Genomic DNA, 17,423 nt, shown 5'->3' on the forward strand with positions numbered 1-17,423 from the left:
GTGGATCTTTCTATTTTGTATTTTATTGATTTATTATTTTAACATTTCAGGTTGACCTCCCTTCTTTACCATTTGACATTATGTACAAAATTCCTCCGGCTGCAAACAATTCCATATGTAATTCTATAGACACATTGGAAAAAGATTCAAGCGAAATTTAAGTGGGAAAAACTGTGACGTGCCAGTAGAGCTTTCTATTTTGTAGTTGATTGATTTATTATTTTAACATTTCAGGTTGACTTCCCTTCTTTACCATTTGACATTATATATAAAATTCCTCAGGCTGCAAACAATTCAACATGTAATTCTATAGACACATTGGAAAAAGATTCAAGGGAGCGTCTTCTTTCCATTATTTCCAAAGAGGGTACATATGGGTATGTTCTCTTGGTTACTTCAAATCTAACATTCCATATGCAGATTATTAGATATGATCATTCTTCAGTATTTATTTCTGCTGTGCATATAACAATTTTTGACAAGGTTCTAGAGAACATTGAGAACTACATATGACCAGGGTGCATCCTTTATTTATTTTCAAAATATAGTCCAACTGTTACTCAGAAGGGGATGTTGAGTAACTGAAATTTTGAACTATCACATAACAATTACTTTTTAAAAAGACATTTATAAAAATTTGAAGTATACTCAGCCTATTGACTTTTAATCAAAGGTTAAAAGGTTGTCCTTGACTTATGACCAGTCACTTAGCAACTGGTGAAAGTTAAGATGAACCTCCCAAAAGCATATGACCTGGTATGGCAGCCACCCTTACCCTCCCACTCCACAGACATAAGACTACATTTTGGGCAGTTGGCAGACAGCCCACATTTACGATTGTTTGCAGCATTCCACAGTCGTGTGACCACAGTTTATGATGGATTTGCTGGAAACCAGTATTTACTTCCAATTTCCATCAAAAAGCAGCAAACAATGGATTTTCTCATCAACTGCAATGTTCGCTTTATAACTGCAGCATTTGTGTTTATGCCATCCAAAAAAAAGGTTGTACAATTGGGTTGGTCACCTGATGACCCACTTTATGATGAGGCTCAGTTAAGGCCATAAGCCGAGGACTATCCTTAGTGCAGTACACTCACAGTATACAGTAGTACTCACGTTTTTACATTCCATTAGTGTCAGAGCCTGAGAATTTCCTGTTGACAGAGAAAGAACTGAGGAGGCTGATTATTTTGGGAAGTCAAAAATAATGCTGCAAATGAAACATATGGAGAAGAAAGGATGGATAAGGTTTCCCCTTATATTCAAAGTTGCTTATGAATGCAAGGTTTCCTCCAGTAGCCAATGTACAGTTCAACTAAAATAGCTTTAACCTGATCAAAATGCTTGGTACCCATTACCAGGCTAATTCATAAGAGTTTTATAGCATCAAGATGATCCAGCCTTTTGTAAAGAAGTTATTAAAAGATGAGTCACGATACCACTTGAAGTTTTCAGTTCCTCTTTTAATCTATTCTGAATTTTTTAAATTGAACTGATGGATCTAATGGAATAAATGAAAGTAGAGCAGGATGAATGATGATGAAATTTATTGTAGATATAATAATAGTTGCACACAGGATTTGTTTTTTATGGTTTCTATTGTTAGTGACTATAATGGCAATGTAATGAATTAATAAATATGTTTGGAATTACCCTTTATAGATTATCTAGGAAAGATAAGGCATTTTTATGGGACAAGCGACATTATTGTTACACACATGCAGGCAGCCTGCCGAAGATACTGGCTAGCGCTCCAAACTGGGATTTGACCAATCTTCCTGAAATATATTTGCTACTTCAACAGTGGCCTCCTTTACCTCCACTTACCGCATTAGAATTGCTGAACGCAAAGTAAGTAAGATACATTTATTTCAGACTCTAATATGTTTGAAAAATATTATAGATTTTGAACTATTAAGCATTTCTAGATTATTTCCAAGTAAGCAGCATCTGTAAGTAAAAGCCACATTACTGGTTTCACAGTATTTTGTCATGTGAATTTTGTTGATGTACAAATTATCTTGTATATCTTACAGTTCTAAATTTGGTTATTTGCTAGGCTGAAACTGTAACATTATGTTAACATTGTATATAGCTACATAAGAATTTAAGGTTAAGTATTTGGTTTAAGTAAACCAGTATCTTTTCTGATGTAGTCTACTGATATGAAAAATGGCCCCAATTCTACTCCTTATAAACATCATTCAGTGGTCTATGCATTATGGTTTAATGCATAAAACCTTTTTGTATAGGCTAAAACTTTATTTCTAATGTTCCCAAAAATCCTTACAACATGTATTCTTGCCAAATGTGAATCAAGTATGATTTCAATTAATCTTCTGGTTTGTAGTTTTGCTGATCAAGAAGTAAGAACAAAAGCTGTACAGTGGATTGAGGCAATAAACGATGATGAACTTGCTGACATTCTTCCCCAGTTTGTTCAGGTCAGAAGACTATCGCATTAAATATACTGAAAAGGGGAAAATGGCATTTGTAACTGCACAGAAATTAATCAGAAATCACAGTTAATTTATGACAGTAACATTAGGAGTTTTGGTATTAAGTCTAATAAATGAGATACAATATAAAATGCCGTAATTTAACAATAGCATTTACAGCATAAAACAAACCACTCTACTTACTATATTTAACTATATCCTTTTCTGTTCCCCAGTTATTTCCATGTAAATTCTATGCGTGGAAGTGGGAGAAAATGTTTGATGGGAGTGGGATAAAATATTTGTTTTAACAGGAGGCTTCTTAATGTACCCTTCCATTTGGCACCCTAAGGTTAAACAACTGGGTGAAATTTATTTGCATTTGTTTATATTGAGTGTAGTAAATGAGGGTAGATTATGGCCAACACCAAGATATCAAGGCAGGTGTATCTCTAAAACCTCAGAATTAAATAATCAAAAAGTATAGGAAATGACCAAAGTCTCTTAATGGGATTTTGTTGTTGAATTGACACCTTGTGAAATGGCATTCTCATAAGATTTCAGTGATGGGGGGGGGGCAATGTTAATAGATCTTTGTAGTTTGAGGCCTGAAAAGATGATCAGCACATGGTATATGATTGAAAACACTGTGTGAGGAAGAAAATAGGCTCATAGAGACCTAATGACCGAAGGAGCAAGTGTAGAAAATTCAGGAGAAATAATTGAAAAGGTGTAATAAAATAAAGTTTCGGGTTCACATATTAATTAAATTATGTAAATTATTGTGACCCTGCCTGAATGTTAGGATTATCATTTAAGATATTTCTTAATGTTTCCTTATTCATCTCAAAGGTCTCTTCATTTATAAGGATAAGAGATGGTTTATATTATGTTACAATCTTGACTGTATTCAAGTTATTTATAAATATAATAACAATAACAAGTAAAAATAAAATATCATTTCAATGTTGCTGACATATTTTTTACTATTTATCATGTTGCTTCAGAACCATTTTGAATATGCACTCTATAAAAATAGTTTTATATTTTGTTATGTATTGCTATTTAATAGGGTAATAGTTATTCAAAGGGTATGAGTAAAAAAATGAACAGACCTTCTGAAGGGATAAGGAGATGCAAAAGAAAGGGAAGTATAAATATCTCTCCTACATCCAATTTTTTTAAATGGACTTCCTAAGAACATAGGCAGACAGAATGAAATAAATAGATAAATTGATTGATTGGTTGAGTCTAAATGATAAGTTTAAACAGTGCTGAATAGTTTCATATTTTAAGGAACATAATTTTGGGAAGTTCATTTAATTGGAAAACTGTTGATGTGGAAAACCGCTTATGCTAAGTTGTCTTTAAATATAACTCTGTATAAAACTTACCTTTTGTGTGTATTTAGGCATTAAAATATGAAACGTATCTGGACAACTCTTTAATCAGATTCCTCTTGGCCCGAGCACTAGGAAATATTCGAATAGCACACTATCTATATTGGTAAGAAGATCTATATTCTTTTTCATCTTTCAACAATGTTTATATTTTCAAGAACAAGTAAAAAGTTGATGTGAAAACTTTAAAAATGAGGAATATTCATAAATCTTTATAGGCCAGAAAAATGTATGCTGTTGCTAATAGGAATTAATTAGGTGTTCTGAAAAAGCTATTGTATTTTTCCTGAAGTTCTGGGTTGCTTTCTTCTGTTCCAGCATTATTACCTAATCTTGCATTAGTCTCTCTCTAAAACTGAATTTAGATAACATGTTTGTGTCTTAAGCAAGATTATGCTTTACGTAGGGACAAAAAAACCCCATTTAACTTATTTTAACTTTACATAAATATAATATTGTAAATGCAGTGGAAGGTGCTGTATAAATTAATGAAAATAAAACAATGGTTTCAGGTGCTACTGTCTTCTCGCTATACATTCTCTGTTGATACATAGTATGAATCTTCTCTTGAATCTGAACATTTATTTTGTTTTATTTTTATGTACTGTATTTTTTGGAGTATAAGACGCTCCGAAGTATAAGACGCACCTAGCTTTTTTTGGGGGGGGGGGGGGGAGAAAAAAAATCTCCCTCTGCCTCCCAGCAATTTGCCTCCTTGCAGCAAACAGCATGTTTCAGTTTCAATTTTAACCCAGCCTGATTAGCACAAGCAGCTGATTGTCGGTTACATCAACCTCCAGACGATCAGCTGTTTCAGGCTGCAGGGATTGCCATAGCCTATTGCTCCCTCCACTTGCCCCATTTTTGGTCTCCGCATCCCATTTTCCACCTGTTCCGGGCAGCGGGGATCGGAATGAGCAGAAAATGGGGTGTGCAGAGGGTGGGCTGAGGTGGCAATGGCAATCCCTACAGCTTGAAACAGCTGATGGTTGGGAGGCCAATCCAACCGACAATCAGCTGCTTGTGCTAATCAAGCTGTGCTGAAGCTGAAAATGAAACATGCAGTTATTTCAAGGAGACAAATTACTGGGAGGCATATGCCAAAGAGTGGGGGCCGGTGGATGGGTGGGACTACGTTCGGTGTATAAGATGCACCCAAATTTTCACCCTTTTTTACGGGAGAAAAAGTGCATCTTATACTCCAAAAAATATGGTGCACACACATTACTTATTTTAAACAACAACAAAAATCAGTGTACAGTAAAAAGCATAAATTAAAACAATTCACTCTAACTCCATTTCCTGAATAATAGGAAGAAAAATCAAAGTCAGAGTACAATCTGCTATGTGTGCTGACCAATAATAAGTTAAGGAGTATGAAATATTGAGCATCTCCAGTTAAGTTCTGGGTTTGGATGCAAAGAAAAATACTTTACCTATGTCCCTGCTTGGGGTTAGGTGCACATGCAGAATAGTCATGTCTTCTTGGGACTTCGAAATGTGAGGGCTACATTCATTGAGGCTTACTAAATCAATGATTATATCAGTTCTTTGTCTCCTTCCACTCCCTGGGTCATAGATCAACCAGCCAGTTGAGCATGTTTCCACTCATCCTTTCCCATTTCTGCTGTATTCTGCTGTTTTGTGGTACTTTAAATCCAACTTATTACAGAATTCCGGTGTGCTCTAATAGTGAAGATGTTGGGTTAGGGGAGAGTAGATCCAGCTTCCAGTCTCACATTAGCCACAGACAATTCCTGGGTGACTTTGGGCCAGTTCTTATCTTTCTCAGCCGAACCTATCTTATAGGGTTGCTGTTGTGGAAACAAACAAAAGGGGGACACGTTTTATACCCTGTATTGAATACTTGTACAAAATATGGTTCAAATAAGCATGTGTGAAGGAAACCCAATCTAATGTTATGTAATATTTTAGGTTACTAAAAGATACCTTGCATGATACCAAACACGGAATAAGATATGAGCATATCCTTGGTGCCTTCCTTTCCATCTGTGGCAAAAGTCTGAGAGAAGAGCTGGAAAGGCAGTCAAGACTTGTGCAGCTCTTAGGAATGGTTGCAGAAAAAGTCAAGCAGACGAGTGGATCAGCCAGACAGGTTGGTGAAGTGATCAAGTCATGTGTAAATGTGAATGAAAGCACAGTTGCATTTATTAATGGTACAGTCATATTTCTCATGTAAAATCAGCCGCAGTGAGGTTGTTGGGTTACTTTTTCATCTCTTTTACAAAATTCTGAGCCTTGTAATAGGGACTGAAATATACAACCCCCAAAATACAACGCTGCTGCTTCACACACCAGATTTGTGTTATAAAAGAACACTGATATAACTTAATGCTTTATTCATAATGAAAACATTTCTGCAAATATGACTTAATGAAGTTTAACCTTGAATTGGTTATTAACAGGTGGTTCTGCAAAGTGGAATGGAACGTGTCCAGTCTTTTTTCTTGAAAAACAAATGCCGCTTGCCTCTCAGCCCCAGTCTTGTAGCTAAAGAATTGAATGTGAAGGTATGAGCTGTGTGACGATAATCATTGGTTCCTGTATATTCCACTCATCCTTTCCCATTTCTGCCTACTTATCTTTTGGGTTTGTAAATGTTAGGAGACTGAGGTTCTCTATTTTGTGATCTGCAGACTGCTCAAGGGAAGTGAGGACATAAAATACATATAACCACGGGATTCCGGCCTCTAGTTTTGACCACTCTGTAATAATAACTATAAACTACAGTAGGCTGTCATACATAGATGAAATCTTGTGTCCTGTAGAGAGGCTTGCTCAGATGTCTTACATGAGAGACAGAGCAGTCTTCTTAAAGGTGCATTTCAAAATAAACCAATTTTGTTTCCAGCCTTGCAAAATGCTTACAGCAACAGCTGTTTCTTCAAAAGTCACATAGCAATATATCTCACTTCCTGTGATCATTCCTCCTCAGATCAGATCCTTTCCCTATCTCTTTATTTCCTCTTAAAGCACTCTCCCAGCCATGTCATCGGGCACATCACTGAGTAATTTCCTCCTTGGTGAAACTGGCCACCTCTGTCTTTCCTCAGTGATGGAGTTGCCAGTCATTACTCCTGAATCAGTTGCACTTACCAAGCTGTGTCATTCTCCTTGTTAGTTGCAGGAACTGGAATCCCAGCTGGGCAAAGGGCTGCAGGAAGAAAAGCGACTGCATTTTTATTTTTACTTCTCCTTTACTCACAAGTAGCCATTCTGTCTTCCTTATTTAAAACTGTGTTTCTTATTCCCTTTATCTCCTCAGGTTCTTCCTTTCTAAGCTGACCCTTTTCCTAGCTGTGGCTCCTATGTTCCTCTTCCCTCCCTTCCCCACATATTTTTGTTTGCGTACGTCTCCTGTCAAACTTTTGCCACTTTGTGCAACCTGATTTTTTTCCCCTCAACTTGTTACAACAAGCTAGGTTTGTATTATCTTTATGAAACCTCTCTAAGTAAAAAGAATGCAGGATAAACGGCATATAGTTTGAACTTCTAAGTTTTTAAAACTGCCCTTAAAACTGCCCTATTTAATTCTGAGGAATCAGGATTCTCCTCTGTTTAAAGACTTCTAAACTGGCCCTGGTGACAGACTTCCTTGTTTTCGATGTTGTTTCTACTTCAGGGAATAAGTAGTATATTAATACTGGTAGTAGGTTCAATTAATCCATTTGTTTTTATGTAAAGTGCTTATATGTTTGGAATACCACTGTTTAAGAATTGTCTGGGCCTTTAGTGTTACCATTTTGTAATTGTGTACATTCTAATTTAATTGTTTATTATTATTATTATTATTATTATTATTATTATTTATTATATGAGAAATTGAGCAAAACCAAACTTAGAACATTTATCATTTCTCTTTTTAACCTTTTGGTTTATATAATATGAACCATGTTTCGTATCTTTGACAGGCATGTTCCTATTTCAGTTCTAATGCAGTTCCTCTTAAAATTGCTTTGGTGAATGCAGATCCTTTGGGAGAAGAAATTAATGTAATGTTTAAGGTACATGTTTTGTTTCAATTACAGATATTTCCCCTCCAGTGCTATAAGTAGTATTAATTCCATGAGGGAAAATGTTCTGACTTTTTATGGTCATAAAGAGCCCCCTGGATGCTTTAAGCATTTTTAGGGAAAATTTGCACATGTTAAATGAATGTTCAAGCATTTCTAAAAGTTTTTTTTCGCCCTTCGGAGTCTTCAAGAGGCTTCCCTTCTCCGGAGGGGCAAAAATCCACTCTACGGACAAACCGGAAGACACCATTCCCGAACTTCCGGGTTCCCTGTAGGTCCATTTTTCGCCCTCCGGAGCCTTCAGGAGGCTTTCCTGAAGGCCCTGGGGGGCAAAAACTGGCTCTATGAGCAAACCGGAAATAACTTCCTGCTCCCTGTAGGTCCTTTTTTCGCTCTCCGGAGACTTCAGGGAATACTAGTAAAGAAACATTAATTAAGTATCCCAGATCAGTTTCTGGTGTTGGGTTAATGTATAACAAAATAGGCAGAACCGACCTTCATTGAGTCTGTCTTGATAACATTCCTTTCTCTCATTTGCAACTTTTGTTTTTTCTTAGGTTGGAGAAGATCTGCGCCAGGATATGTTGGCGTTGCAAATGATAAAAATCATGGATAAGATCTGGTTACAGGAAGGACTGGATTTAAGGATGGTTATGTTCAAGTGCCTGGCCACTGGCAAAGATAGAGGTAGAGCTTTAATTTCTTGTCTTGTATTATCTTTCTGGCAAGAATGGCAGACCCAACACCATTATTGTAAAGCCTGTTCTCTCAGATGCCACATATTTGCTAAGCAGCCCAAAATACAATAGCCATAAAAACAATCGGCATTAATTGAACTGCCTAATATATTTGCAAAACCCATCTGCTGTTCTAGAACACTGTAAGAAGTCAGCTACTAGTATACAGAATGTTGAAGAATGTTTCCTTTTTTTATTTATCCTTGTTAAATATTAAGTTGATTTGTCTACAGCAGGTGGCAGCAGCTAACTGATGGCTGACTTCCAAAAACATAGGCTTTGAATGGGAGACCCTGGGGAATCCCAGACTGTAAGCTTGGAAATTGAAAAAAAATGTCTCATAAGATCACAGTGATAAAATATGTCCATACTTTCCAGGGAAACTAAAGTCTATAAAGTCACCAGCTCAATTTAAAGGAAACATTGCTCCGGTTTTTTTGTTGATTTAAGAATAAGAGAGCATTTGTGGAGGTTTTGTACAGTAACAATTTTAATCTGAATTGTTGAATTATTTGACAGTGTAGTAGTATTTAGCATTTTAAATGCAAAGAATAGTATAATAGTCCATATTGGCAAGCAATTTGGATTTAGAAACCTTTTTAATGGTTTTAAGTTAAACATTTTTATGTAATACATAGTAATATATGTTATAGATTTTTTTTAATACTCATTAACTTTTGCTGATTAATTTAAAGGAATGGTAGAACTTGTTCCAGCTTCAGATACTCTTAGGAAAATTCAAGTGGAGTATGGAGTGACAGGATCCTTTAAAGATAAGCCTCTTGCAGACTGGCTAAGAAAATACAACTCTACAGAAGAAGAATATGAAAAGGTAAACTAATTACAATTTCCAAATAGGAACTTATGAGAATGATAATAGTAATATGTTATCTGCTGTGAGCTAGCACTATCTGAGACTCATTCACGTATCATATTTAATAATTAAGTACAGGACAATGCTAGCTTAAGTAGGTCACTGGCATGACAATTCCAAGTTACATCTTTGACACCTGGAAGTAATGGGAATCTTGCATTTAAATGACATGTTCAATGCTTGGTAAATCACAGACAGGTGATTTTAAAACTTTGCTTCTCCACTTGCGTGGAAAACTAGCTTCTAAGATTTTTTATTTTTCATTTATCTAAACTAGGATTTTAAATCAAGTAATTATGTTATCTGGTTAATGATATTTTCCAAAGAACTGATTTTTAATCATAATTTTTAAACATTCTAAATTATATTGTCCTTTAAAATGTTTCTGCTATTGCCGCTGATCTCTGAATACTAAACAAGGTGCTTTTCTTCAAATTTTATAGTGAAAATATATTTAATTCTGTCCATTTTAGGCTTCTGAAAATTTCATCTATTCCTGTGCTGGATGTTGTGTGGCTACTTATGTTCTAGGTATCTGTGATCGCCACAATGATAACATAATGCTTCGAAGTACAGGACATATGTTTCATATTGATTTTGGAAAATTCTTAGGCCATGCTCAGATGTTTGGAAGCTTTAAGAGGTATGAAACTATGAGGAAATTAAAAGGTTCCACCATAGTAATTTGAAAACATGGTAGATCTTGCAATTATAATACATCATCTTGAAAAACATAATGGCTGTAACTTTTGTCATATTGTGTTAACTCTTGTTTCTAGCACATGGAAGGTGTCAAGTCGTGATTTTTCTGTTATGAAATATTTGAAAGTGGTAAAGGAATTCGTTGTTTCTATAATGTTAACCACTGGTTTTATAGTTTAAGTTTTGTTCTGCAATGCTTTGTATTAAAATGGGAGCTTTTTTTCCTGAAGCATCTCTGGTCAATTGGGAATCAAAAGTATTAAACCATAAAAACCAGATTTGCTAAGTAATGATATACATTTATAGCAGTGCTTCCTACCAGCAGTTTGAACAAGCAAATATTTTTGCCTTGCTTCACAAATTCCCTAAACTAGGGTGGGGTATAGGTTTTTGGTAAACTATCTTTAGCCAAATGTTGTTTTAGAACATGATGAAATTCCAACATCTGAGGTATCAAATGATTCACATGTTATTTGGAAACATCTTTTAAAAAATCTGTTCATTGAGGTTGACTTGTATTTGCTGTTGATTTTCATATGTGTGTAGAAACAAGTTATGCATTTTATCTTTGCAAAGTACCTCGGTTATACATTTTACCTTTTACCCCAGTTTGAGTGTTTCTCAATTTTAAAAAATGTCATGCATGGCTATATGCAGGATGCAGTATTAAAAAACAAATTCTTATTTTCTATTATTTGAAAGGGATCGGGCTCCTTTTGTGCTGACGTCAGATATGGCTTACGTTATCAATGGTGGAGAAAAGCCCACAATTCGTTTCCAGCTGTTCGTTGATCTCTGCTGTCAAGCTTATAATCTAATCAGAAAACAAGCCAACCTTTTCCTTAATCTGCTGTCACTGGTAATATTTCTATGTCTCACTGATGTTAACAAAATAGGCTGTGTTTTAAAACAAAGGACACAACTGTGTGCATACTTAATTTCAATTTAAAGTTCTGAATAGCATGCCTACCAGTAAACTGGAAAGCTTTTTTAAAAAAATAAATGCTTGTTTATGTACAAGTAAGTATTGTACTTTTTCTTACTGAAAAAAAACTACTGTGTCTATTAATTTTACAGATGATGTCTTCTGGCTTGCCAGAACTTTCTGGAGTTCAAGATCTCAAATATGTCCAAGATGCTCTTCAGCCGCAAACTACTGATGCTGAGGCTACCATTTTCTTCACAAGGTACTACACAAATAATTTTAAAATCTTGTTTATTGCTTGCCCCTTATTGCTTGCAGTTAAGGCTAGAGGTTCAATTAACTTCCACAAAGAGAGGTTTGTCCTTATCTTTGTGCAACATAACACCTGGTTTGGACATTTGGATGCAAAGATATTGACACATTTGTAATATATAAAGTTAATGTTCTTTGTTTATTTTTAGGCTAATTGAATCAAGTTTGGGAAGTGTTGCTACAAAGTTCAACTTTTTTATTCACAACCTTGCTCAACTGCGTTTCTCAGGGTTGCCTTCTAACGATGAGCCAATTTTATCTTTTTCACCCAAAACATACTCACTCAAACAAGACGGTCGTATCAAAGAAGCATCTGTTTTTACCTACCACAAGAGATACAACCCAGATAAATATTATGTAAGTTTATGAATTATATTTTGATTCAGCATGATTTCCGTAGCTTCCTTCATTTGCTTTAACCAGCATATTTTATCCCAGGAATTTCAGATTCTGATGTTGGAGAGCAACTTGTCAATCTATGAGTCAAACCATATTGAATGCAGTAATCTCACTGAAGAAATATCTGCTTTAACAGATGTTCCATAAGTTAATGATATTTAAGTCTTGGAAATGACTAACAAAGTTTAGGTTTTTTGTACCGGAAGTCCTCAGACAATGACATTGTGTTCAAAAATTATTCAAAATTATAGTGGTGCTAAAAAAATGATATTTACACCTGGTCCTTGAAATAGTAGCTGTTGTAGCACACACACCCCTAGGCACATGTTCAAAATTCAGGTGGTTGGCAGTACTCTCAGGACTGCAGAAGCATTACAAACTACATCTCCCTCCATGCCTATTTCCACCTTCAGAATGGTTCTGTTTTCAGTGGGGTTTGATGACTCAATTGCGAGGTTGGAGTGGAAAAAATATTAATTGTTGCAACACCAAATATTGAAATAATTGTATTCAAAGCAAGCATATCAAGGCTATGATATTGTCATGATATATCAACCCAGTCCTTCTGGTTTGTAAACCATGGATCAAGGCAAAGCAAAGGTTGAGAACCTTGCTATTGGCATTGCTTTTTTTCATGGAATGATTAGAAATAAGTATAAAGGTGTGACCTTTTCAAGTCGGGTCATCTCTGCCCCCCCTCCCCGCCTCGCAATTCTGGGAGTTGAAATCTTACCACATCTGCAGAGCCCAAGTTTCGGAAAGATTATAGCACAGGATTACAGAAGTTAAACTTTTTAATAGTCAGTGAAATATTTGCTTTTTTCTTTGGCAGATCTACGTGGTCAGAGTTTTGAGAGAGGGGCAAACTGAACCCATATTCATTTTTCGCACATTTGATGAGTTTCAGGAGTTACACAACAAGCTTGGCATCCTACTACCTCTTTGGAAATTACCAGGGTATGTGTCAAAATTTTGTTTCGGGGGGATTTTTTTTTACATGTCTAAAATGTACCTCTTTAGATGTTTAAGAAATTACCACATTGCACATTGAAGTATTTTCTTAATGAGGTGAATGAGAAAAGCACCCTGTTTTGGGGTTACTTCTTCATTTAATCTGTTTATATATCAGCTGGACCTACATCAGTGGTGGGATTCAAAAATTTTTACTACCGGTTCTGTGGGCGTGGTGTGGCTTGGTGGGCGTGCAGGGGAAGGATGCTTAAAATGTCCATTCCTTCCCCACTCCAGGGGAAGGTTACTTCAAAATCCCCATTTCCTCCCAATCATCTGGGACTCGGGAGGCAGAGAATAGATGGGAGAGGGGCCAGTCAGAAGTGGCATTTACCGGTTCTCCGAACTATTCAAAATTTCCACTACTGGTTCTCCAGAACTGGTCAGAACCTTGTTCAGCAACTGTTCAGTTTACAATGATGTTAAACAAGAGGGACTTGGGGCCGGTTCTTAGAGTCTTGACCATCTCGGGATCCCTGCGGTCACATATCTGCAGTCTGGGCGCTCGGGGCTCATTGCAATTGGGACATCTCAGTGAGCTGTAATAACATGATCATGATCTTCAATATTCGCTGCTGGCTTCCCATAAGCAAGTGAGGGAGAGGCTGTATCTAGGCTACTCTTCAGATTTTCCCATTTGTATTTCAATTACCTTGTAGGGGAGATGGCTGGCATAAAAAAATAATAAATAAAAATAAATAAATTTTGGATATGTGTACATATACTGGAAACACTTTAGCTGATTGCCAAAAAAATGGATGTGCATACAGTATAAATGCATGAGAAGACATCTGTGCTGAGCCATCCAGAAAAAATAACTCTTTCGACACTTCATGAATACTTCACGAAGTAATGCTTTAATGCTTTGTATTCTATATGATTGCTTTTACTTTTTTTGTCTCAATAAAAATGAAGTAACAATTTACCTCTGTTATTGTAGCTTTCCTAGTAAGATGGTTCTAGGAAGAACTCACGTGAAGGATGTAGCAGCCAAGAGGAAAGTAGAGCTAAATAGCTACATACAAAGTTTAATGAATATATCAACAGATGTATCGGAGGTAATTCTTGATATTAGACTTCAAAATACTTAAATGATTTTATATATAAGTCTGTATGACAGATAGTTCTTATGGAAATTTTATCTTTCCCAACCTAGTGTGACCTCGTTTATACTTTCTTCCATCCCTTACCTCGTGATGAAAAAGCTGAAGGAATTGATGGAATAACTAGGTGTACAGGTAAGAATATAGTTGTACAATTTAATTAGTGTCTTGATTAGCACAATTATCTCTATGAATTCTGAAGTCTCTGCCACGTGGAGTTCCCACAGAATATAAAGTTGTACAAATTGTGTTAAATCATTAGAAGCAGAAATGGAACATTTTGGAGAAGTCTGGGACATTCTGTTTCCCTTGGATACATTTTGAACATTCTCTCAGACAATTCATTCTAGGGCAGTTTCTGGAAGAATTATTACTACATAATTATAAAGATTTTGTTGCATAGCCAAATAACCAACAGAATTCAAATGATTGATGCTACAGATTTCCCCTTCCCCAGAATCCTTTACTGGTGCCCTCTGTGTCTGTTCTGGAGGATTTGAAAATCATGAGAGCAAAGAAAACAGCCAAGGGAAATACAGCCTTTGTTCTAACAGAAGCAACCTGCTTGCGTAGTATCACAAAATAAAATTATACTTACTTTGTTCCGTTATGAAAAAATTATTATGCTGTCATTACTACATTGCCAACTCAATGAAGCGGTGGACGTGATGAACCGGGGCCTTGAGGCTGTTAAAGACTGGATGAGAGCTAACAAACTGGTACTCAACCCGGAAAAGACCGAGTGGCTGTTGTGTTTCCCTCCCAAAAATTTGGTTAATGTTCCACCAATCAGGCTGGGGGGGCAAAATTTATTCCCCTCAGACAGGGTCCGCAACTTGGGAGTCCTCCTGGATCCACAGCTGAGTTTTGACCACCATTTGTCGGCTGTGACCAGGGGGGCATTTGCCCAGGTTCGCCTGGTGCGCCAGTTGCGGCCCTACCTGAACCGGGAGGCTCTCACAACAGTCACTCGAGCCCTTGTGATCTCTAGGCTGGAATACTGCAATGTGCTCTACATGGGGCTGCCCTTGAAGAGCATCCGGCGACTTCAGCTAGTCCAGAACGCGGCCGCGCGAGTGATCATGGGCGCACCTCGGTTCGCCCATATAACACCAATCCTCCGTGAGCTGCGCTGGCTACCTGTTGATCGTCGGGTGCACTTCAAGGTCTTACTTACCACCTATAAAGCGCTCCATGGTAGTGGATCTGACTATTTGAGAGACCGCCTCCTGCCAATCACCTCCCTGCGTCCCATCAGATCGCACAGAGTAGGCCTCCTCCGAATTCCATCCGCCAGTCAGTGCCGACTGGCGACTACGCGGAGGAGAGCCTTCTCAGTTGCCGCTCCGACATTATGGAACAACCTCCCCGTGGAGATCCGTACCCTCACCACAGTCCAGGCCTTCCGCATAGCACTTAAGAACTGGCTATCCCGTCAGGCCTGGGGATAGGATTACTCTCACCCCGCCCGAATGTTGAGTGAATGTTGTGTTTTATGACTAATTTTTCTTTAAACCACGATTCTTTTCTTTTAAGTCTTGTCTTGCACTCCCTTCCCTTCATTGTTGTAAGCCGCCCTGAGTCCCCTCAGGGAAAAGGGCGGCATATAAATTTTCAATAAAATCAAAAAAATCAAATCAAATCAAACTTTATATGTAACTTAAGGCAGTTTAACATCCTTAATATTCCTTCCTTCTCCCTTTTCCTCCACAACAGCTTGGTGAGGTGGGTTGGGCTGAGAGAAAGTAACTTACCCAAAGTCAAAATGAAATGTTTATTTGTCTACTTTTAGATACAGGCCCTTCAAGTCCTACCTCAGGCAAAGTAGGAGGAGAAGTTAAGTTGTCCATCTCCTATAGAAATAAGACTCTGTTTATCATGGTAATGCACATTAAAGATTTGGTACGTATATAAATGTGTTTACATTGAAATAATTATAGTATGCTTTATGAGATTGTTTTTCAAAAACAATATCTTTCCTGGGGCTGAGGAAATCGGGCTGAAGTAATATGAGCACTATATTCCGCAAAATAGCAAGGCAATTGAATATTAAAATCAAAAACTCAACATAGCAAAATCATTACTTCTTTTTCATTAAAATTAAATATAATTAATTTTGTTATTCTCCAGGCAAATATTTAACACTTTCTTCCTTCTATCATATTAAAAATTACAATTGGTACAACTTTGGAGAAATGAATCAAAGCTTTCAGGGATTACATGCAAACCCATGACCTCTATTCTTAAGGAACCCTAAGGATTGTACAACATAATAGCAACAAATCAGTAAACAATAATACAATTTATTTGTTTATTTAAAAGATTTGTAAGGCCACTCAGGGCATGTCACAATAACAATAAAACTGGAAAAACCATAAAAAGTATTGAACAAAAACTAAAAATCCAGTGCCCCAATCAGGGTACTCCAATAACCTTACATAGGCTCCACCACACTATTCCAGCACCTGGGTAAAAAGCCAGGTTGTCATGGCCATCCAGATGGCTAAGAAGGTGAGGACCTGCCAAATTGCCAGGGGTAGGGTGTTCCATAAGGTATCAGCAACCACAAAAAAGACATTCTTCCTAAGTCCTACTAGATAGCATTATTTCAGATACCCAGTATTTGATCTAGATATACATTACACTCAGAGAAGTAGCCTGATTCCATGTCATTATAAAATTAAGATATAATTGTCCTTTAAGCGTTATCATCATATTTATAATGTCTGGTAAAAATTTGGTCCTAAGTGATTTGGAGCTTTTATCCTTTTTTTTAAGGGATTGTTAATTATTGCAGTCATCTTGGAGAAATCTATTGCAGTCATCCAGGAGAAATCTGTGTATGTGATTGCTAAGACTTGATGACATGTAATTAAATGTAGACATTAAGCATTTCCCTTGCTCTCTTTAAATATGATTGTCCTTGTTTTTACTTTTTTTTAAAAAAAAAAGGTGTGTTTTTTTTTTGTTAGGTTACTGATGATGGTGCAGATCCTAACCCATATGTAAAGACGTATTTGCTTCCAGACATGCATAAAACTTCTAAACGGAAAACCAAAATATCACGGAAAACTAGAAATCCAACATTCAATGAAATGGTAAGTTGAAATAGTTGGGTAATTTTTCAAAGCAAAACGTAATGTAGAAACCATTCATAGAGGGATAAATAAACAATAGGAATACAGGTGACTGAAATTACAATGGTGCTAAACGAAGGGAACTTCAAGGATGATTGATCCTTGAGGTTTTGGCCATTGCAGTGCCCCCCCATAATCAGGTGAACAAAATTTGGACACACTAGGATTCATCCACGTTTATGACTGCCTTTTGGCTGCCTGCCTACCCAACTCCTACCATCTATCCCAGCTGCCTGGTCCTGCCCACCATGTCCACCACACCACGTGCCACTCCAGTACTAGTCAGGGGCTTCTTTGTGTACCTTCTTTTGCGCTAGTACAGGGGTGTCAAAACTCGATTTCATTGAG

The 17,423-nt window shown here is 36.8% G+C and overlaps 1 protein-coding gene across 2 annotated transcripts in view; it reads left to right on the forward strand.

Annotated features, from left to right (window-relative positions):
* PIK3C2A (phosphatidylinositol-4-phosphate 3-kinase catalytic subunit type 2 alpha) overlaps positions 1-17,423 on the forward strand; it is a 55,275-nt gene that overhangs the window by 33,645 nt on the left and 4,207 nt on the right. For both annotated transcript variants that reach the window (XM_087717346.1, XM_087717349.1), the window contains 18 exons: positions 235-377; positions 1,666-1,854; positions 2,354-2,447; positions 3,853-3,947; positions 5,777-5,957; positions 6,268-6,372; positions 7,774-7,866; positions 8,433-8,562; positions 9,308-9,444; positions 9,960-10,129; positions 10,891-11,047; positions 11,266-11,375; positions 11,575-11,782; positions 12,657-12,781; positions 13,776-13,893; positions 13,992-14,073; positions 15,731-15,840; positions 16,911-17,036. In XM_087717346.1, the coding sequence (XP_087573472.1) occupies positions 235-377; positions 1,666-1,854; positions 2,354-2,447; positions 3,853-3,947; positions 5,777-5,957; positions 6,268-6,372; positions 7,774-7,866; positions 8,433-8,562; positions 9,308-9,444; positions 9,960-10,129; positions 10,891-11,047; positions 11,266-11,375; positions 11,575-11,782; positions 12,657-12,781; positions 13,776-13,893; positions 13,992-14,073; positions 15,731-15,840; positions 16,911-17,036 (2,373 nt within the window). The remainder of the gene's footprint in view (positions 1-234; positions 378-1,665; positions 1,855-2,353; positions 2,448-3,852; positions 3,948-5,776; positions 5,958-6,267; positions 6,373-7,773; positions 7,867-8,432; positions 8,563-9,307; positions 9,445-9,959; positions 10,130-10,890; positions 11,048-11,265; positions 11,376-11,574; positions 11,783-12,656; positions 12,782-13,775; positions 13,894-13,991; positions 14,074-15,730; positions 15,841-16,910; positions 17,037-17,423) is intronic.

Source organism: Thamnophis sirtalis, unplaced genomic scaffold, assembly GCF_051295495.1.
Source record: "Thamnophis sirtalis isolate CommonGarterSnake01/CBP01778 unplaced genomic scaffold, rThaSir2_p1.2 scaffold_1, whole genome shotgun sequence".
In the NCBI taxonomy this organism is placed as follows: domain Eukaryota; kingdom Metazoa; phylum Chordata; class Lepidosauria; order Squamata; family Natricidae; genus Thamnophis; species Thamnophis sirtalis.